Source organism: Pelodiscus sinensis, chromosome 16 (assembly GCF_052426305.1).
Source record: "Pelodiscus sinensis isolate ZL-2025 chromosome 16, ASM5242630v1, whole genome shotgun sequence".
NCBI classification, from domain to species: domain Eukaryota; kingdom Metazoa; phylum Chordata; order Testudines; family Trionychidae; genus Pelodiscus; species Pelodiscus sinensis.
The window spans coordinates 40,175,342-40,192,224 of record NC_143067.1 but is presented as its reverse complement, the minus strand read 5'-3'; the positions used below and the strand labels follow the sequence as shown (position 1 = coordinate 40,192,224).

At 57.6% G+C, this 16,883-nt stretch overlaps 1 protein-coding gene across 6 annotated transcripts in view; it reads left to right on the top strand.

Annotated features, from left to right (window-relative positions):
- The window catches only part of NRG2 (neuregulin 2), a 198,824-nt gene extending 187,168 nt beyond the window's left edge, over positions 1-11,656 (top strand). For 4 of the 6 annotated variants that reach the window (XM_075900097.2, XM_089769557.1, XM_089769556.1 and 1 more), the window contains 4 exons: positions 1,454-1,577; positions 3,473-3,600; positions 6,541-6,765; positions 9,299-11,656. In XM_075900097.2, coding sequence (XP_075756212.1) covers positions 1,454-1,577; positions 3,473-3,600; positions 6,541-6,765; positions 9,299-9,956 — 1,135 coding nt within the window. In that variant the 3' untranslated portion in view covers positions 9,957-11,656. Of the gene's footprint in view, positions 1-1,453; positions 1,578-3,472; positions 3,601-6,540; positions 6,766-9,298 lie in introns of those variants that run through there. The other 2 variants (XR_016346987.1, XR_016346986.1) reach the window with 1 other exon arrangement.
- The last annotated feature ends 5,227 nt before the right edge of the window (positions 11,657-16,883 follow it).

The following is a 16,883-nucleotide window of genomic DNA, read 5'->3' as shown; positions in this document are numbered from 1 at the left end:
ATATAGAAAGTCAGACTAAGCCGGCCACCATGGTCAGTTCTGGGCCTGTCATCTCGGAAGCTGTGAATTTTCTTTTGAGATATCTACGGGTTTATTTAATTCACGGAGTGAGGAAATAGCTTTAAAAAGGGGTGTCAGCCCAATAACCTGTCCGTCACGGTGGGATGTGCACCAAACCCCACGTGTTCCACGTGGTGGCCAGCTGTCGCACGTCCGCTTGTGTCGCCCCGTGACCGGCTCGAAGGCCAAGAGGTTCTCCGTGGGAAGGACAAAAGCACCAGGCGCACAGATACTCTCTTGGTTACTGGCGCTTTTGAACACGTCTCCCATTGGCCCAGGTAGAAATTTTCATGTCATCTGCACCGGGGGAGGGGGAAATCCTGCGCCCGGAGCGGGCCTACGAGATGAGAAGGGAAGGGGAACATGTCCTTGTTGCACCGGCTGGGTTGGCCAGGCCTGGGCGGTGGAGGAAACATCTGTGCTTCCGTGGGACTCCTCCGGGTGGCCCAGGACAGGCAGTGGAGACAAGCTACTGCAACTCTGGCCGCCCAGAGAGGACTCCTGCTGAGCTCTGGGCTGAGCCTGGCCCTGCCCAGGTCTGTAAGGTGCGTAGGCTCCTACTCTGCCATTCGTGCAAGTCAGGAGCCTCCCTACCTTGGAGGATCTGGGCCTGAGAGAATAAGGCCAAGGGGACTCTCCAGGAGGAAAGTGCTTTTCGGTCCAGAGCACGAGGCTATCCCATTGCCCTGGAAGGAAGACCAGAGCGCCAGTGGAGTGTGGACAGGACAGAGCAGGTTTCAGAGCCCGCCTTGTCTTCAGCGAAGTTTCTCCCATGCTGCCGTTGGCGGAGAGGCCTCAGAAGGCTCCCAGAGTGAATTCCGGGTCCTCTTTTGGCCAGTGTAGACACAACTCGCCGTCTCCGGCCATGTGGAGACACGGGCGTCACTCTTTGGCCTTGTCTGCACTGACAGTGTTGCCCAGTAGCTCCACTAGTGGGAGCCACGAGAGATCAGCAGAGGCAGACCCCGGCTATTTTTGCCAGCACGTCCTCTAGCATATGACGGATTAAAACTTCCGTAGCTTCAGTGCCTGTGTCTATACTAGTGCTTCCTCCATTGCTAACCCTCCCTCTAGAGGAGCCGTGTAAACAGCCCAGGAGGGCTTTGCTATGTAACTGTGAAGTTTGATGCAAACTTTCCCAAAGACCATCTGACTTCAGACCATCCGTTTGGGTTTGGACCCACTGTGGCGTACGTGCTCCGGGAAACCTCAGCCGTAGAGAGGCCCTGAGCTTGTAGACTTCCCTGCTGTAAGCGTCTCTGGGACGGGAGGGAGATGCACAGCGTCGCCCTCGTTGTCTGTCTTCCCTGCAGGCTTGGGTGTGAAGAGTCCGGTGAGCTATCAGAATTGCCAGTAAACCTCCTTCCTGCATTTCTCCTTTGTGTGTTTGTAGGAAGCAGCGAAAACAAATGCACAGCCATTTGCGGCAAAATATGTGTCCCGCCCATCCGAACCGAAGCCTGGCCAACGGCCCCAGTCACCCCCAGCTGGACCCGGAGGAGATTCAGATGGTGGATGTAAGTGGCATTGGTGCAGAACGTGTGTTGAGAGTCTGTGATTTTGGGCAGGTTCTCAATTGGACGTTAAAAGCTGAGGACTAAGACATGGGGCTCCGGTTCCGAAAGCTAACGTTGAATGGACGTTTGTTTTTAAACATGGCTGGGCCAGGACAGAAATGTAGGAACTAATCACGTTACATCCTCTTGGCCACTCTGTGGATTGCCCCGGGTATTTCCTGTTCCTTCAGGATATCCCAGAATGCACCATTCTGAGCCACTACAAATACCACGGACTCCATAGCGGCGTCTCTCTTTAGGAGCCATCGGTGTGCATGGCACTTTACATGGGGTCTTATCCGGCCACCTGCTTCCACTGGGTAGCACTTTGCTCAAGGTGGAAGGTCTCGTCGGTGCCACTCGGAGAGGCCCCGTTTAAAACCCAGCGAAGGCCTTGGTCACACGGTCAGTGTAACGTACGTGGGTCGCTCCATTCCCTTCAATGGGGCTTGGAATGTGACTGGGTTGATCTGGGGCATTGCAAAAACGAAAGCAGGAGGAACTCAGAGGTGGGAGGAGAAAACACGCAGGTCGAGATTCCCTCCTGTGCCGGCAATTCCCAGTGTCCGAGCGCTCCGCTTTGCAACCGTCACGTTGGACCAACAGTGTGACATGTGATGGTTTCTATATAGCCCTGTTGGCCCTGGGGACAGGTCTGGCGGGTCCCTTGCCAGCTGCACACATGCTACACTCAGACTCAAAGGCGGGAGCTAGGAGTCTAGACAGGCATGAAGACAGACAGACAGAAAGCAGCACTACCGCCTGCACAAACCTGTGAGTAGGACCAGTCCCTGCGAGACCTGTGGCTGATCACTGCCAGCTCAGGGGACCTGTTGGTATAAACATACAGACTCATCTCCATGTCTCCAGTGTTCAATCCCTGGTACGTGCAGTGGCCCAGAAATCGATGGTACGTGCAGTGGCCCAGAAATCCCTGGTACGTGCAGTGGCCCAGAAATCCCTGGTACGTGCAGTGGCCCAGAAATCCCTGGTACGTGCAGTGGCCCAGAAATCCCTGGTACGTGCAGTGGCCCAGAAATCCCTGGTACGTGCAGTGGCCCAGAAATCACTGGTACTTGTACTGGCCCAGAAATTGATGGTACACGAGTGACCCAGAAATCGCTGGTACGTGAGTGGCCCAGAAGGGCGCTCCGGTGAGGCGCTCCGGTGGCAGCCTCTCTATGATGCAGTGAAGAGCCCAGAGCAGAGCCGCAGAACAGCCACGGCTTTCTCACGGCCTGTAGCTGCTGTTGGCCTCTCTCCTGTGCTCCTTGCAAGCTCTGCTGTGTAGACTCAGGGGCAGTCCAGTGCGAAGGGACCGGCGTGGTCCGCACATCGCAGGCCACGGACCCGCGCCCACCCGACCTCCAATCCCGCCACCGAGATTCCAGCAGCAGGGACAGTGGGTATCGCAGGCCACAGGCCAAGCCTCCGTAACCCCGAGTTGTGCCCTGACCACAGCCTGGCCCAGTGCCCTGGCCTGGCTCCCCCCAGCCCTGCACAGCCGGTGGGGGTCCCAGCACTTGGGGGCCAAGCCCGTGTCCTGGAGCCACTTGAGAGTCGGGTCGGTGGCCCAAGGTCCGAGTTGTTTGGCCAAGGCTCCTCCAGCCGGGGTGGGGTGGGATGGGGAGCTCGGAGCTCTGGCAGGTGGAGGTGGGGGCCGGACCTCGCATAGCAGGGGCAGGGCTGGGGGGCTGGTGTCCCTGCAGGGGTATTCCTGCCCTGCGCGTGTCCCCCTGCGTTACTAGCTTGAACCTGCCCATGACCTGGGCTCCAGGCTGCGGAGGAAGGAGACTCCCCCCCCTCCAGTTAATCCAGGAGCCGTAGTCTGAGGCTTGGGACTCTCTTTATTCCAGTACATTTCTAAAAACGTTTCTGCCACTGAGCACGTGATACGGCGGGAAACGGAGACGACGTTTTCGGGAAGTCACTCCTGCTCCCCATCTCACCACTGCTCCACAGCCACCCCGACTTCAAGCCAGAGGTGAGTGCCCCCATCCCTACTCTCCCTCTCAGACTCTCTCCCGACTGTAGCGAGAAGCCCATCGCGTGAGTCACAGCAAACGCAAAACGGTTTTGCTTTTCCCCGCCTTGCTCACGGCTCGTGGGTCTGCGCAATGTCCGGTCACTTCGGGAGCGTCTACACGGCCTCCTTGCCCCGAAACAAGCGACACCGTTTGCGCTCTGCAAGTGGCATCGCTTATTTTGAAGTCATTTCGAAATAAAGGGCTGTTCCGAACGTCCCTTAGCCCTCGTGGAACAAGGCTGACAGGGACGCCGGAATAGTGTGCCCGTGATTTCGAAACCGATTTTGAAATAATGGGCACGCTCAAAAGATGCGGAATAGCTGTTTGGGGATACTCCCGGTATCCTGCAAGAGCACCGCAGTGTAGACGTTGCCCTAGAGTGGCGCAGAGGAAATAGAGACGCGAGAGCGAAGCCGTGGCAAGTCTTTGCATGCTGTTTGATTTGGTAATCGTTTTGGACGAAACCCTTAACGGCTGTGGCGTTGGGAACACACACAACTCGGACAATCGGCGCACACTCGACACCGGGGAACATTTTCAAGAGTAACGCAGGAAAAATGTTCAGATGCTCCTAAGTCTCTTTTACCAAACGAAAAGAAAAGAAAGTAGGGCCAGATGTTTAGAAATATTTAGGAGCCTGAAGATGAAAAATGGGCTTTGCAAAGGAGCACATTCTGTACTGTCCGACTGTGGATCCATCTAGATCATTAGGCACCTACTTATCTGTAAAAGTCCAGCCCTCAGGTGCCTACGTCGCTTCTGAAGATGGGACGTAGGCTTCTAAGGCATGTAGGTGCTTTGAAACCCTGACTCTGTCTCTCATCTGCACGCTGCTGGCCTCTTTCTTAAGTGCTTCAGGCGGCACTAGAGATGGAGTTGAACTGCATAGTTTGGGTTCTGATCCCTGTGTTGAACAACGCACATTTCAGAGGTATTCCCGGGGCATTTCCAAAATACAGATCTGGAGCCAGGCGGAGCTCTGGGAAGCCCTGCCGTGTCAAGGGGGCTTGGAGTCCGGGGTTTGGGTTGGGACCCTCACTCACAGTTTCCCTTTTCGAAATGTCAGAGCTCAGACCTCGGACCCTAAAGCTCTGAAATACGGCTTTCTCGTGGCCTTGTGGGGGCAACGGTGCTTTTCCTCCGCTAGCCATGAATATGCTTTGCATGTCTGCATGTCGGATGAAGGCTGCCAGGAAACATTTAGCACTAAACTTCAAACTGAGTGGTCCCTTCGCAAGCTACGCAAACAGGAAGTTGTCCACAGGACAGCTCACGATATCTGTACATACATTCGTCCCTGAAGTGCGCCTAGCTGTGCATTTCGCACAGGCTGTTGCCTGCATATTTTAGACATACGAATGAATTCTTTACTCACATTAGAAATTATTCTACTAGACACTCCCATCATGTGTACGAAGAGAGGATGATACATATTGGTAAACGTTTAGGTGCAGATTTTCAAAATTAGAGTCCGATTTGGCAGGTGCACTTTTGTCCAACAAAAACTTGTTTGTGTAATTTGTTGCAGGCAAAAAACCAAAAACCAACGTTGGTGCAGGTGTGCGCCTTACACCTACCCATTGGTGGGTCATTCTGAATATCTGGATCTCAGTGTTTGTGGGGTTAGATCATCGGTGAAATAGCATAAGGCAAAGGATGTCAGGGCTGATTCGGATCTCAGACCAGTTGCCTACCAGTGTAACTCCAGCACTGGCAGGTGCTGATTAACCCTTTGCACACCAGCTGTTCTGTGAGGGAGGCCCAGACAGCAAATGTTACCTTCTCTAGAAGACATTCTCCTACGTAAGTTGCTGGAGCCGTGTGGCAGTTCTCTTAGCCAGGCCTCAAAACTTGGGGACAGAGACATAACGTTTTTAGGGATTGTGCATTCACGAATTGCTCACACAATGCACACGAGGACGTGCAATTCTATGCAATGCACAAGAGGGCATGCAAAAGACTTTGCATGCCCAACCCCTGTGTACGTGGTTGTGGGAGGTGTTTTGCACTCACTTCACAAGAGTTAGGCCTTATGGCAGGCAGGTACCCATTTGGGATTTGCAAAGTGCCTAACTCCCATTGAAAGCCGGTGGGAGTGAGGTGTCTAACTCATTTAGGCATTTGTAAATCCCACGAGGCACCAAAATACTGCTGTGAATTGACTCTTGGTCTCTGAAACCGTTTCTCTGAACAAACCGCATGGAGCAAATCCTCCTTAAGACATGCCCGGAGCAGATCGGTGGCCATTTCACTCCTCTTTTCCAACTGGAGTTGTAAATGCAGCTGGTGATGGAACCTCGGGGCTGTTTTCCTGCTCGGGCATCCCTGTGAAACCTCTGCGGGTGTAACTCCATCAGCTCTGCACGCTCATGCCTGTCGGGAAGGGCGGAGCAGACTGGGGCGGCCTTGTGGAAGCTCGGAGGCCAACCAAATGCTGCACACGTTGGGCTGATCAGCACTCCTTGGAGACCGAGTGTGCTTTGCTTTGCCTCGGACCGCCTGTGCTCCCTCCCCTTCGCTGCACACTGGCTCTGAGTGCCCCTAGAGGTGTCTGCTGGTCTGACCCTCTTCCAGATAGCGCTGGCCTCTGCAGCACGGAGCGCTCCCTGCAGGACGGGTGTGAGCAGCACCTGGACTTGAGCTGCTTTGCTCTAATCATTTTGCCGGCACAAAGTGGCATTCACCGGGCCTCGCGTTTAAAGCCCTGGTGCCCCGGGCACCCTGTGGGTGAGTAGCTACAGGGATTGCTTTGGGGGGATCTCTCTGAGGGTGTCAGTGCGCATGTGCAGCTGGCCACGTGCCCGATCGCCACGTGCCTTGCGGCTGTTTGTCCTGCTGGAACCCAAACGGCACCCGCATTCAGTTCTCCCATCGCCGATCTGTGCTTTGCTCCGCAGGCAGGAGAGCCACACGTGGAGCTTGGACCGGACGGAGAGCCTGACGTCGGATTCGCAGTCTGGCGTGATGCTGTCGTCGGTGGGCACCAGTAAATGCAACAGCCCTGCCTGCGTGGAGGCCCGCGCCCGGCGAGGCGCCGCCTGTTGCGTGGAGGACTCGCGACGGCCCACGATGCACTACAGGGATTCCGTGGATTCGCTGCGAGATTCGCCGCACAGCGAGAGGTTCGCCCTGACACCACCGCTCCGGAGCGGCAGGCTCTGTCCTGGCTCCCTCGGCTCCCCTGGGGGGTGGGAGAGACAGAAGAGAGGGACAGATCCAGGCTGGCCCTAGAGCCTGCACCAGAACCGCGAGGGGGGGGGGCGGCTTTGAGAATGGGCCCAAGGAAAAGCTTCTGAGGCCGATGCCGAACTAACTCCCAGATCTCTCCCTCGCGCCGGCGGGTCCTGGTGCTGTGTGGAGTGTCCTGCAGCCGAGCGGCGGGCGGGGAGCGTGGGGCGGTGGGTTGCTTTTCGTGGCGAGAGAGGAGTGTCTGGATCGGAAACCTCCCCCGCCTGGCTCGCTGCTACATTGGCCCTCGACTGGGAAAGGTGGCCCATTTTGTTCCCTTTTCGTGAGGAGGGAGGGGTTTCCCCCCGCCCAGTCCCCATGGGCGGTGGGTGAAGGCCCAGCCCCGCCCCTTCTGCCTGAAGCCCCGCCCCAGAACCAAGCCCCGCCCACCCCCGCATAATCCTTCCTGGCCACCTAGAGGGCTGGGGCTGCCATGCTCCGGCCCCGGACCCAGGCCTCCCTGGTGGCTGGGGAGCTGGGCTGCTGCGCCGCGGCCCGAGCCTTCAGCAGCCAGCGTGTAGGCAGTTTGGGAAGGCAGTGCCTTCCGCCGCCCACCCCCGTCCCCATGGGCTGCTGCAGAGTCATGGGGCTGGCCCTGGGAGAATGCCCCCGGATGGGCGCTGCATCAGGCTGCCGTGTGGCCTCGGGGAGGGTCCCTGAGCCCTGTGCTAGGGAGCGCGCTGGGGCCGGGAGGAGCGTGTCGGGGCGGGAGGGAGAAGAGCTGCGGGGACTGCCCAGCGCTGCCACCACGGGGACCAGGGAGGCCCTGCCTGCGATGCAGGCTTGGCCCTAGATCAGCCTCCTCCCTGGACTGCCCGGCCGGGCGCTCACAATCGCTGGGGCAGGAGCCGGCAGTGGGACGTAGGGCGCAGCAGATGCGCGTGACTTGCCTCTCACGTGATCTCCTCCTGGCCAAGCGAGATCCGTGTGGAGAGGCCCCAGCCAGCCACCATCCCGGCCTAGCAGCCCATAGAGACAGTGCTGCTCTGTTGGGCACCCGGCGTACCCACACCGCTGCTCCTTTGGTGGCCTCTACGGACAGGCTCCACTGTAAACAGCACTAGGTTCACACTGACTCTCCTGTGGTACCTCCGGATTAGCTACATCCGCCTCAGACGTCCGCGTTGGCTCCCGGGCCCTCTCCGCTCTCTCTTGGCTAAGGGCCTGGTCTGCACTTTTACTCTGGTGGGATCTGCCCTGCCCTGCTACTTCCTTACTCGCTCATCGGGACCCGCGTGGCCACGCTCTGGTTTTCTTCTCTGGCCAGGCAGATTTCACTAGCCGTTACCTCCCTTGTCCCCAGCGCAGGCATCTGTCTGGCTTTCCCCTCCTAGGGGTCCAGAAGCAATAGGCCAGCTTTCCTGTCTCCCCTTGCTTCCAGCAGCCCGGCCTGCTGCCTGTCCAGTTCATCTCCTTTGGCCCCGGGCTTGGGACGTTGTACTCAGCTCTCCTGGCCTTCCCCCGCGCTGATGGTACCGTATGTGCTGCGCCCGACAACCTCCGTTCAGAACAATGGTGCACTCGCTCACGTGCCCTCGGGGTAGTGTGATAGATCAGGCCCTTTTGGAAATCAGCCCTACAGTCTGTAAAACCCCTTGGCACTTGGTTCTTCCGGATGACATTTACATGAGGGCGCAGATGTATTAGTTACCATGCAAGGGGTGTGGGTGTGTCAGTTACGGTGCGAGGGGTGCGGGTGTGTCAGTTACTATGCGAGGGGCGCCTGTGCATCAGTTACCGTGCGAGGGGTGCGTGTGTATCAGTTACCGTGCGAGGGGCGCCTGTGCGTCAGTTACTGTGTGATGGGTGCGTGTATGTCAGTTACCATGTGAGGGGTGCAGGTGCGTCAGTTACCGTGCGAGGGGTGTGTGTGTGTGTCATTTACTGTGTGAGGGATGCAGATGTGTCAGTCATCATGCAAGGGGCGTGGGTGCGTCAGTTACCGTGTGATGGGCGCCTGTGTGTCAGTTACTATGTGAGGAGTGTGGATGCATCAGTTACCGTGCAAGGGGCACATGTGTGTGTCAGTTACCACACGAGGGATGCGGATGCATCAGTTACCGTGCAAGGGGCACATGTGTGTGTCAGTTACCACACGAGGGATGCGGACGTGTCAGTTACTGTGCAAGGGGCACATGTGTGTGTCAGTTACCACACGAGGGATGCGGACATGTCAGTTACCGTGCAAGGGGCACATGTGTGTGTCAGTTACCACACGAGGGATGCGGACGTGTCAGTTACCGTGCAAGGGGCGCGGGTGCGTCAGTTATTGCACAAGGGGCATGGGGTGTCACTACACAAAGGTGTGGATGTTTTCGTTCTGTGGCTCTGGTGTCTGGAGCCCAGGGTCAGGTACTCTAGTGGAGAAGAATTATACCAGGGAAACTCTTGTTAAGCGGGACCGTAACGTGTTGTTTCTCTTTTTAGGTACGTGTCTGCCCTGACAACACCAGCCCGTCTTTCTCCCGTCGACTTCCATTACTCACTTGCTGCCCAGGTCCCCACCTTCGAGATCACCTCCCCCAACTCCGCTCACGCCGTGTCCCTCCCGCCAGCGGCGCCCGTAAGCTTCCGCGTGGAAGAGCAGCAGCCGTTGCTGCGACGCTACCAGGTGCCCTTGCAGGAGATGCAGCGGTACGACGGCTACTACCAAAGGAAGAGCTACTTGAACGAGAGCATGGGGAGCCTGCCGTCCAGCCCCTTCCGCATCACGGAGGATGACGAGTACGAGACCACCCAGGAGTACATCACTGCGCTAGAACAACCAAAGAAAACAGCGAGCAACAACAGGCGGTGGAAAAGATCCAGACTCAACGGGCAGGTCTCGCACAGAGCCCGGACGGTCAGAGACTCCTTCTCGGGAAGCAGTGCTTCCTACAGCGAGTCGGATGAGGAGCTCATGGCGGAGAGCACCCCGTTCCTAAGCATGCAGAACACTGAGGCAATGAACATAGATTCCCCGCCGCTCTACCGGCCGGGAGACAGCAGGACTTACTATTCCTTCGAGAGACGCAGCGCTCAAATGGACAGCGGACACAGCAGACTGACGCACACAAGACCCAAACAGGACTCGGCTCCTCTTTAGAAGCCACACAAACTCACGCACCCGCAAACACCCCGGTCTCGAGGAGGAGGAGAGAGATTTTTATTTTGTATAAAAGAGGAAAAAAAATATAACAAATCAAATGTTTTATTTTCATTTTAGCAAAGTTGTCTTATAATAGCTAACAGCAAAGACTTTTTTATAGGGAATCTCTATTTATATGTAACATCTTGACTTACAGCTTCCAAGGGGGTGGGCGGGGGGGACACAAACAAAAAGAAAAGAAATAAATAATATAAAAGATGGGCCAATTTTTGACTACTTAAAAATAGAAAAAAAAATATCGTGGTGCCTTTTTTTGCTGTATGCTAATGCCAGAGTCCGTACTGAGGATTACGTTTCAGTAGCATTCTAAAGATCATAGTTTGTTTGGTTTTTTTGTTCAAGTGTTAAGGGCACTTTCCCATTTGAAAAAAACCAGCATTCTCCACTTTGTTCCGTCTCTGGATGTGTGTGATCTTGTCTTTTAAAATATTGTTATAACACACAGACAAATGACACGTGTGTGTATTTTTCTCATTAATTCTGCCTAAACAGTATCTGCCTTGCCCAGTAAAATAGTTGTAGTATTTGCTTATTTGGGGATGAGAAATTACATACCAGAATGCAGAAATAATGGGGCTTTTTTTTTTTTGCAACATAGTAGGAAGAGGAACAAAAAGCATACAGTAGCAACAGCCCTTACCGTATAGTTGCTGATCATGTTACTCGTGGGGTCCCAAGCAAAACTGACTCATTTTGGCACCATTTTGTGAAGTTGTAATCAAATGAATAAAACGTTTACATGAATGTGGTCAAACGTTATGTTTTTATACATGGTTGAATCCACTCCATTGGTGCAGCCCCCGAGGGGAAGGGAGACAGCTCGTTGCAGATAAGCACTCACGGCCGGTAAAGTGCGTTAAGAGACGGCCCTATTGCAAGAAACTGGGCTCCAGCAGGGTCTTGTATTGGCTGTGACCATGCGGAAGAGTAGAGCAAAGAATGAGGCACGTAGGTGATAGCAGGATCGCCCGGGTAGCCCTGCTAACTGCTGTGCATCAACTCCAGATCGCATTGCGCATGCTGCCTAGTCAATGAATACCTAATTAAAGTCACTGTAAAGTCCTGCCCTGGTCAATGAAAGGTGGGCGATGCATCAGGAAAGCCATTAAGTGGATTCTCCTGTACCCATGTGCCGTGGATTGTAAAGGAAGTTGTTAGCACAATGTGCCATGTTACATAATAACTTGCTATCCAAGATGGGTGCCGTGTTTGGGGCAGCCCTGGCCACCGGACCCGTGGCTCTAAGAGACTCATGTGTCCAAGCGGCAGAAAATTCACATGTGAAAGTGCCCCTCCTTCCAGTCCACCGCAGCAACCCCGTTTACATTGTAGCCGGCCTTCTTCCTTTGTATCTTTTCACTTCTGCATGTCCTTTGCATTTCAGACACTGTAGATTGGATGCATGGGGAGCTGTGACTGAGAAGATAATACAACAATTGACCGTGTATTTCATTTAACTTTTAGCAATAAAGTAACTAAACCCGCTATTCCTCATCCACGTGGGGTCAGATGGAAACTGCTAATTTGCCATCAGATGATTGTAACCATTTGCTCTGGATTGTCAGAATGTCTGAACTCTTGACTGTTTAACACTTGAACATTTTTTTAATATTATAAATAAAATAATAAATAATTAACATGTTTCCAGCATTACTCTTACAGCAGTGATCAGACTGAGGGCAGGGGTGTGGTGTTATACAATCGCAACCTCCACCCACAGTCTGAAGAACCCTCCACAGCCCTGAACTTCACTTCTAGCCCAGAGAAGCTGCATGTTGGAGCTAAGATTCTCAGTATCAAACTGATGTGAAAGTGACATTTCAACTCTCAGCATTAGGGTTCAGAGTTAACACCTCATTGAGATGAATGGGAGGGTGGGGCCAGGCTATTCAGTGCTAGTGTCACCTTCTCTGTTTGCAGACCAAATAAGGCAGGACTGCATCCAGAATGTTTCTTTTGCGACTGTAAGACTCAGAGACACGCCTCCAGATGCTCACACATGGTCAGTAATATTGGGGGCTTCCCTCTTTGCAGGGCCAAATGGACACCTGTTGAGGTGGGGGTCTCAGAGGTGCTAAACGATGGAGTTGCTGGAGCCCTGATGGAAATCAGGCCCAGCGCATCTTACGATGGACACAAACAAGGAGGAACGCAAAATCTGAGGCCACTTTTGAAAATGTCGCCCTTCAATTTAAAAATGATTTCACTTACTTTTTTGAAGACAGGTGACATTTTGCCGTTGCTGGCAGGGCCAATGGGAATGTGCCAGTATGAAAAGCCAACCCAAAAGTTGCTTGCTGCCTGTAGCCGCTGTTCACAGGATACTTGACAGCGGCCTTGACCACTTGCCATGCTTTGTAACCGGTCATGACGCTGGCGGGTTTTTCTCCTCATAACACCGGATTGTGTTTACAGCTGATTAACTCCCCTCAGGAGTTGGCTACGTGGATATGGTTGCAAGAAAAGCAAACATGATTCTGGGCTGCATGAACAGGAGTGTGGTGAGCAAGACAGGAGAAGTCCTTCTTCCGCTCTACTCTGCGCTGATTAGGCCTCAATTGGAGTGTTGTGTCCAGTTCCAGGCACCACGTTTCGGGACAAATGTGGATCAATTGGAAAAGGTCCAGAGAAGAGCAACAAAAACAATTTTACTCCCTCCTCCTTGTAAAACCCTTTTAGGAACTTGAAGATTTCTACCACGTCCCCTCTCGGTCCGCTCTTTTCTAACTAAACAAGCCCAATTCTTCCAGTCTTTCTTCATAGGTCATGTTCTCTAGGCCTCGAATCATTCTCCTCGGCCTCTGAGGACAGGACAAGCAGCAATGGGCTTAAACTGCAGCAAGGGAGGGTTAGGTTGGACATTAGGAAAAACTTCCTGCCTGCCGGGGGGGTCAAACACTGGAATAAATTGCCCAGGGAGGTTGTGGAATCCCCATCTCCGGAGCTATGTAAGAGCAGGTTGGACAGACACCGGGCAGGGATGAGCTAGGTCAGGGCTGGGCAAACCCCCCTGCTGGACCCCCAGGCATGGAGCTTAAAGTTCACTCCCTGCATCCCTGCAGCAGGGGGAGGCTTCCTACAATCTCCCCGCCCCCAGCCTAATCCTCAGCTCCGATTGGCCAGAAGCAACCGGCCAATAGGAACTGACCCCAGCAATCTCTTAGCTCCTATTGGCTGGAAACAACCAGCCAGTAAGATCTGAGAGCTGGGCCTGGAGGGTGGGAGCAGCACAAATCCCCTCCCCCTCCCCAGCTGAGAGCCAGGGGCGCTTTGCAGCTGCAGTTGTGAGTGAGCTGGGGCTGCAGCGGGGGGAGCCCGGCCTGCCTTGGGGGGCTGCAGGGCTGCTGGCTCGGGCAAGCGCCTCCCAGCCAGAGCCTGCCCCTGCCCCCCAGCGCCTCCTGCGCCCCAGCTCCCTCCCCAGGTCACCGCCCAAGCCCTCCGCACCCCCTGCCCCCGTCACAGCTCCCCCCCAGACCCTGCACCCCCCTACACCCCTCCCCCAGGCCAGAACCCTCCCCCGCATCCAAACACCCCCCCAGACCCTGCACCCCCCTACACCCCTCCCCCAGGCCAGAACCCTCCCCCGTACCCAAACACCCTCCCAGACCCTGCACCCCCCCCTACACCCCTCCCCCAGGCCAGAACCCTCTCACTCACCCAAACTCCCTCCCAGACCCTGCACCCCCCCAGTGCCCCTCCCCCAGGCCAGAACCCTCTCCCGCATCCAAACACCCCCCCAGACCCTGCACCCCCCAGTGCCCCTCCCCCAGGCCAGAACCCTCTCCCGCACCCAAACACCCCCCAGACCCTGCACCCCCTCCTAGCGCCCCTCCCCCAGGCCAGAACCCTCTCCCGCACCCAAACTCCCTCCCAGACCCTGCACCCCCTCCTAGCGCCCCTGCCCCAGGCCAGAACCCTCTCACTCACCCAAACACCCCCCAGACCCTGCACCCCCTCCTAGCGCCCCTCCCCCAGGCCAGAACCCTCTCCCGCACCCAAACACCCCCCAGACCCTGCACCCCCTCCTAGCGCCCCTCCCCCAGGCCAGAACCCTCTCCCGCACCCAAACTCCCTCCCAGACTCTGCACCCCCCCAGTGCCCCTCCCCCAGGCCAGTATCCACTCCTGCCCCCAAAGCCCCACCCTGCCCCTACACCCCTATCCCCTGACCCAGATCCCAACCCCCTCCTTTGCCTAAACTCCCTCTCAGACCTCACACCGTCTCCTGCCCCCCACTCCCTTACCCCGTGCGCCCTTCTGTGCCCAACCTCCACCCTAGACCCCGCGCCCTCCACAGAAAAGTGCCGCCCTCGACCACCTTCCAAAATCTTGACGTGGCCCCTCGCCAAGACTCATTGCCCACCCCCGATCCAGCCGGTGCTTGGTGCTTCCGGGGGGCAGGGACTGGCCGTGATGAGCTCTCCAGGGCCTTCCAGGTGAGTGTCGTAATGTCCACGTGTCCACGCTTACACGGTCACATCCCTATCGGACCGAACTGAGCCGCTCCCTCCCTCCGCCTCGAGCCGCCACGTTCAGGCGCTAAGGGGTGTCTGGAAAAGGCTAGAGAGGCATAAACATGGCACCTGACGTCTCTCTCTCCTTTGGTGCCGTATTCTGTTTCCACGTGTTGGCGTCGGATTGCGGCGAGGGGCCTGAGACGCTGGCAGTGGCCGCCGGGCCTTTCTGGAGCTGTGACAGGGCCCGAGGAGAGACTGAGACTGAGACGCTGGCCCCGCCGGGAACTGCTTGGCTAAAGCGGGGTGGGGAACCTATTTTGGGTAGGGGGGTCCCTGACCCACAGAAAAATCAGTCGGGGGCCGCAGACTAGTGAGAAGTCCAGCCCCTCATTGGCATGGCTCCTGACAGAGAAAAACCCTCCCCACGGTCCCCTCCCACACCAGAGCCTCGGGGGGCCCGGGCTGGTAGATTTTGGGGGCTCCAGCCCCCCCATGGGGACAGCAGTGGGGGAGGGGCTGGCACGCCAATGCAGGGGCTAGATCCTGTCACGCCGGGGGCCACATCCGAGCCCTGGACCTCAGGTTCCCCACCCCAAGCGAAACACTTCTCTTTGACGTGGGCAATGGAATTACGTGGCCGGAAACTGTCGCCCCGGCACAGGGCTGGTGACTCCGCTTGCGCATTTTCCCAGCGGCCAGTGGCACGTTGCCTGGTGATGGGCCCGGGGGGGGCCCGTGCACGCCCCACGCACGGCTCACTCCATCCGTGCGATGGCTCGGACACGTCGAACCCCGTGCACGGCAACCCGCCTTGTCTGCCACACGCGGGGTCTTGCATGTTGGCCGGCGCCGGGGGCTTCTGCAAGGGCTGGCCGGAGAGCACCGGATTTACGCCTGGGCCAGCGAGGGGAGCTCTGGGCCGGCCGGGTCCAGCTCCGGCTACCCCTGGGAATGGGGCTTGCTCAGCGAGGGGGCGTCGCCCGCGGGTGGGGTGTAAGCTGGAGACGGGGGCTGTGCTGGCTGCCCCTCGTTTCCCCGGCTGTGAGACCGAGCCCAAGCCCAGCCCTGCGTGGCAGGGTGACTGTTGGGGGGCTCGGCCGTGAGGGGAACAGGCCCAGCACAGCCCCTCGCTGGACACCAGTGGCCACAGCAGCAGAGGTGAGCTGGCATTCGCCCCGGGAGAGCAGCCCCGGCGCCGCCTGTTCTTCACCATCAGACTGACGAGCCAGGCCCTGCGGCCCCGACCGGCCCTCGGCTCGGCGCCAGGCCTGCGTCCCGTCACAAGTGCGGCAGGAGGGGCCGTTCCAGTGGCCATCCTCCACACGCTCAGGCAGCGTCTCCGTGGGCGCCCGCACGGCGCGGGGCGCGGGACAGGAAAAGGCCTCGTGTCGCTGGCCTCCCCGGTGCTTGGCCGCCCCTGGGATGGCGCTGGCGCCGGGGTGAAAGGCTCGTTCGAGCCCCACGGGGCGCCGCGTGGGCGGGGCTGCCAAGTGTGAACCCCAGGGTTGAGTGTGACGCGGGCCGGCAGGCGCACGGGGCTTTGCCGCTGGGGCGTATGGCAAGTCGCCCGCGCCCGTTACTGCCGGGGGGCGCAGACTCTTCTCCCGCAGTCCCTCGTGGCCTTTCATGCCGCTGCCCAGGCCGGCCAAAGGGGCCCGGGGCTCCGGTCGGCTCTGAGGGCTGCCTGGGGACATAGGGGCACCGTGTGGAGTGCTCCGGGCTGTGCTGGGGGGGGGGGGCTTGCTATCCAGATGGTGCTGAGAGTTGGTTGCCCTTGGTCCTGTCCCTTTCTCAGTCCCGCCCCTTCCAGCTGTTCAGCAGGTGCTGGGGATGGAGGAGGAGTGGAAGAGGAGGGGGGGGGGAGTTGAGGGGAAGGGATGGGGTGGGGGTGGGCAGAAGGGGGCAGGGAGCGGTAAGAGGTGGGGGAGGGGCTTGGCAGAAAGGGTGGAGTGGGGGTGGGGACTGGGGTGGGGCTTGAGCCCCCCCCCCCCCTTGAACTCTCCCAGGAACCGGAGACGTCGGAGTCTCTGATTCCGACAACGCCCAGGCCCTGGCGGCTAACGGCGGAGGCTGCGGGGTGGAGGCTGGTGGTCAGTGGAGGGGTCGGGCCCCCTCCCCCCACTTTCTACGGGCAGGGAGCGCGAGCAGTGGGTGGAGGGGCGCAGAGGAGGGAGTGGAGGCGGAGTCTGGGGGAAGAGGCGGTGCGGGAGCAGGGCCGCAGGGGAAGTGGCATGGGGGCGGGGCCACAGTTTGGGCCCTGCCCCCCTGATTTTAGGGAGCTTCTGCCACTCCTGTCTGCGGTCACAGTCTAGTCTCAGAGAGGGAAGGGAGGGCCCCAGGGGAGGGGAAGGGGAGACGCCCCGAGTCCTGGCCAACCCGGGCGGGAGGAGAAGGAGCCTGATGGAGCC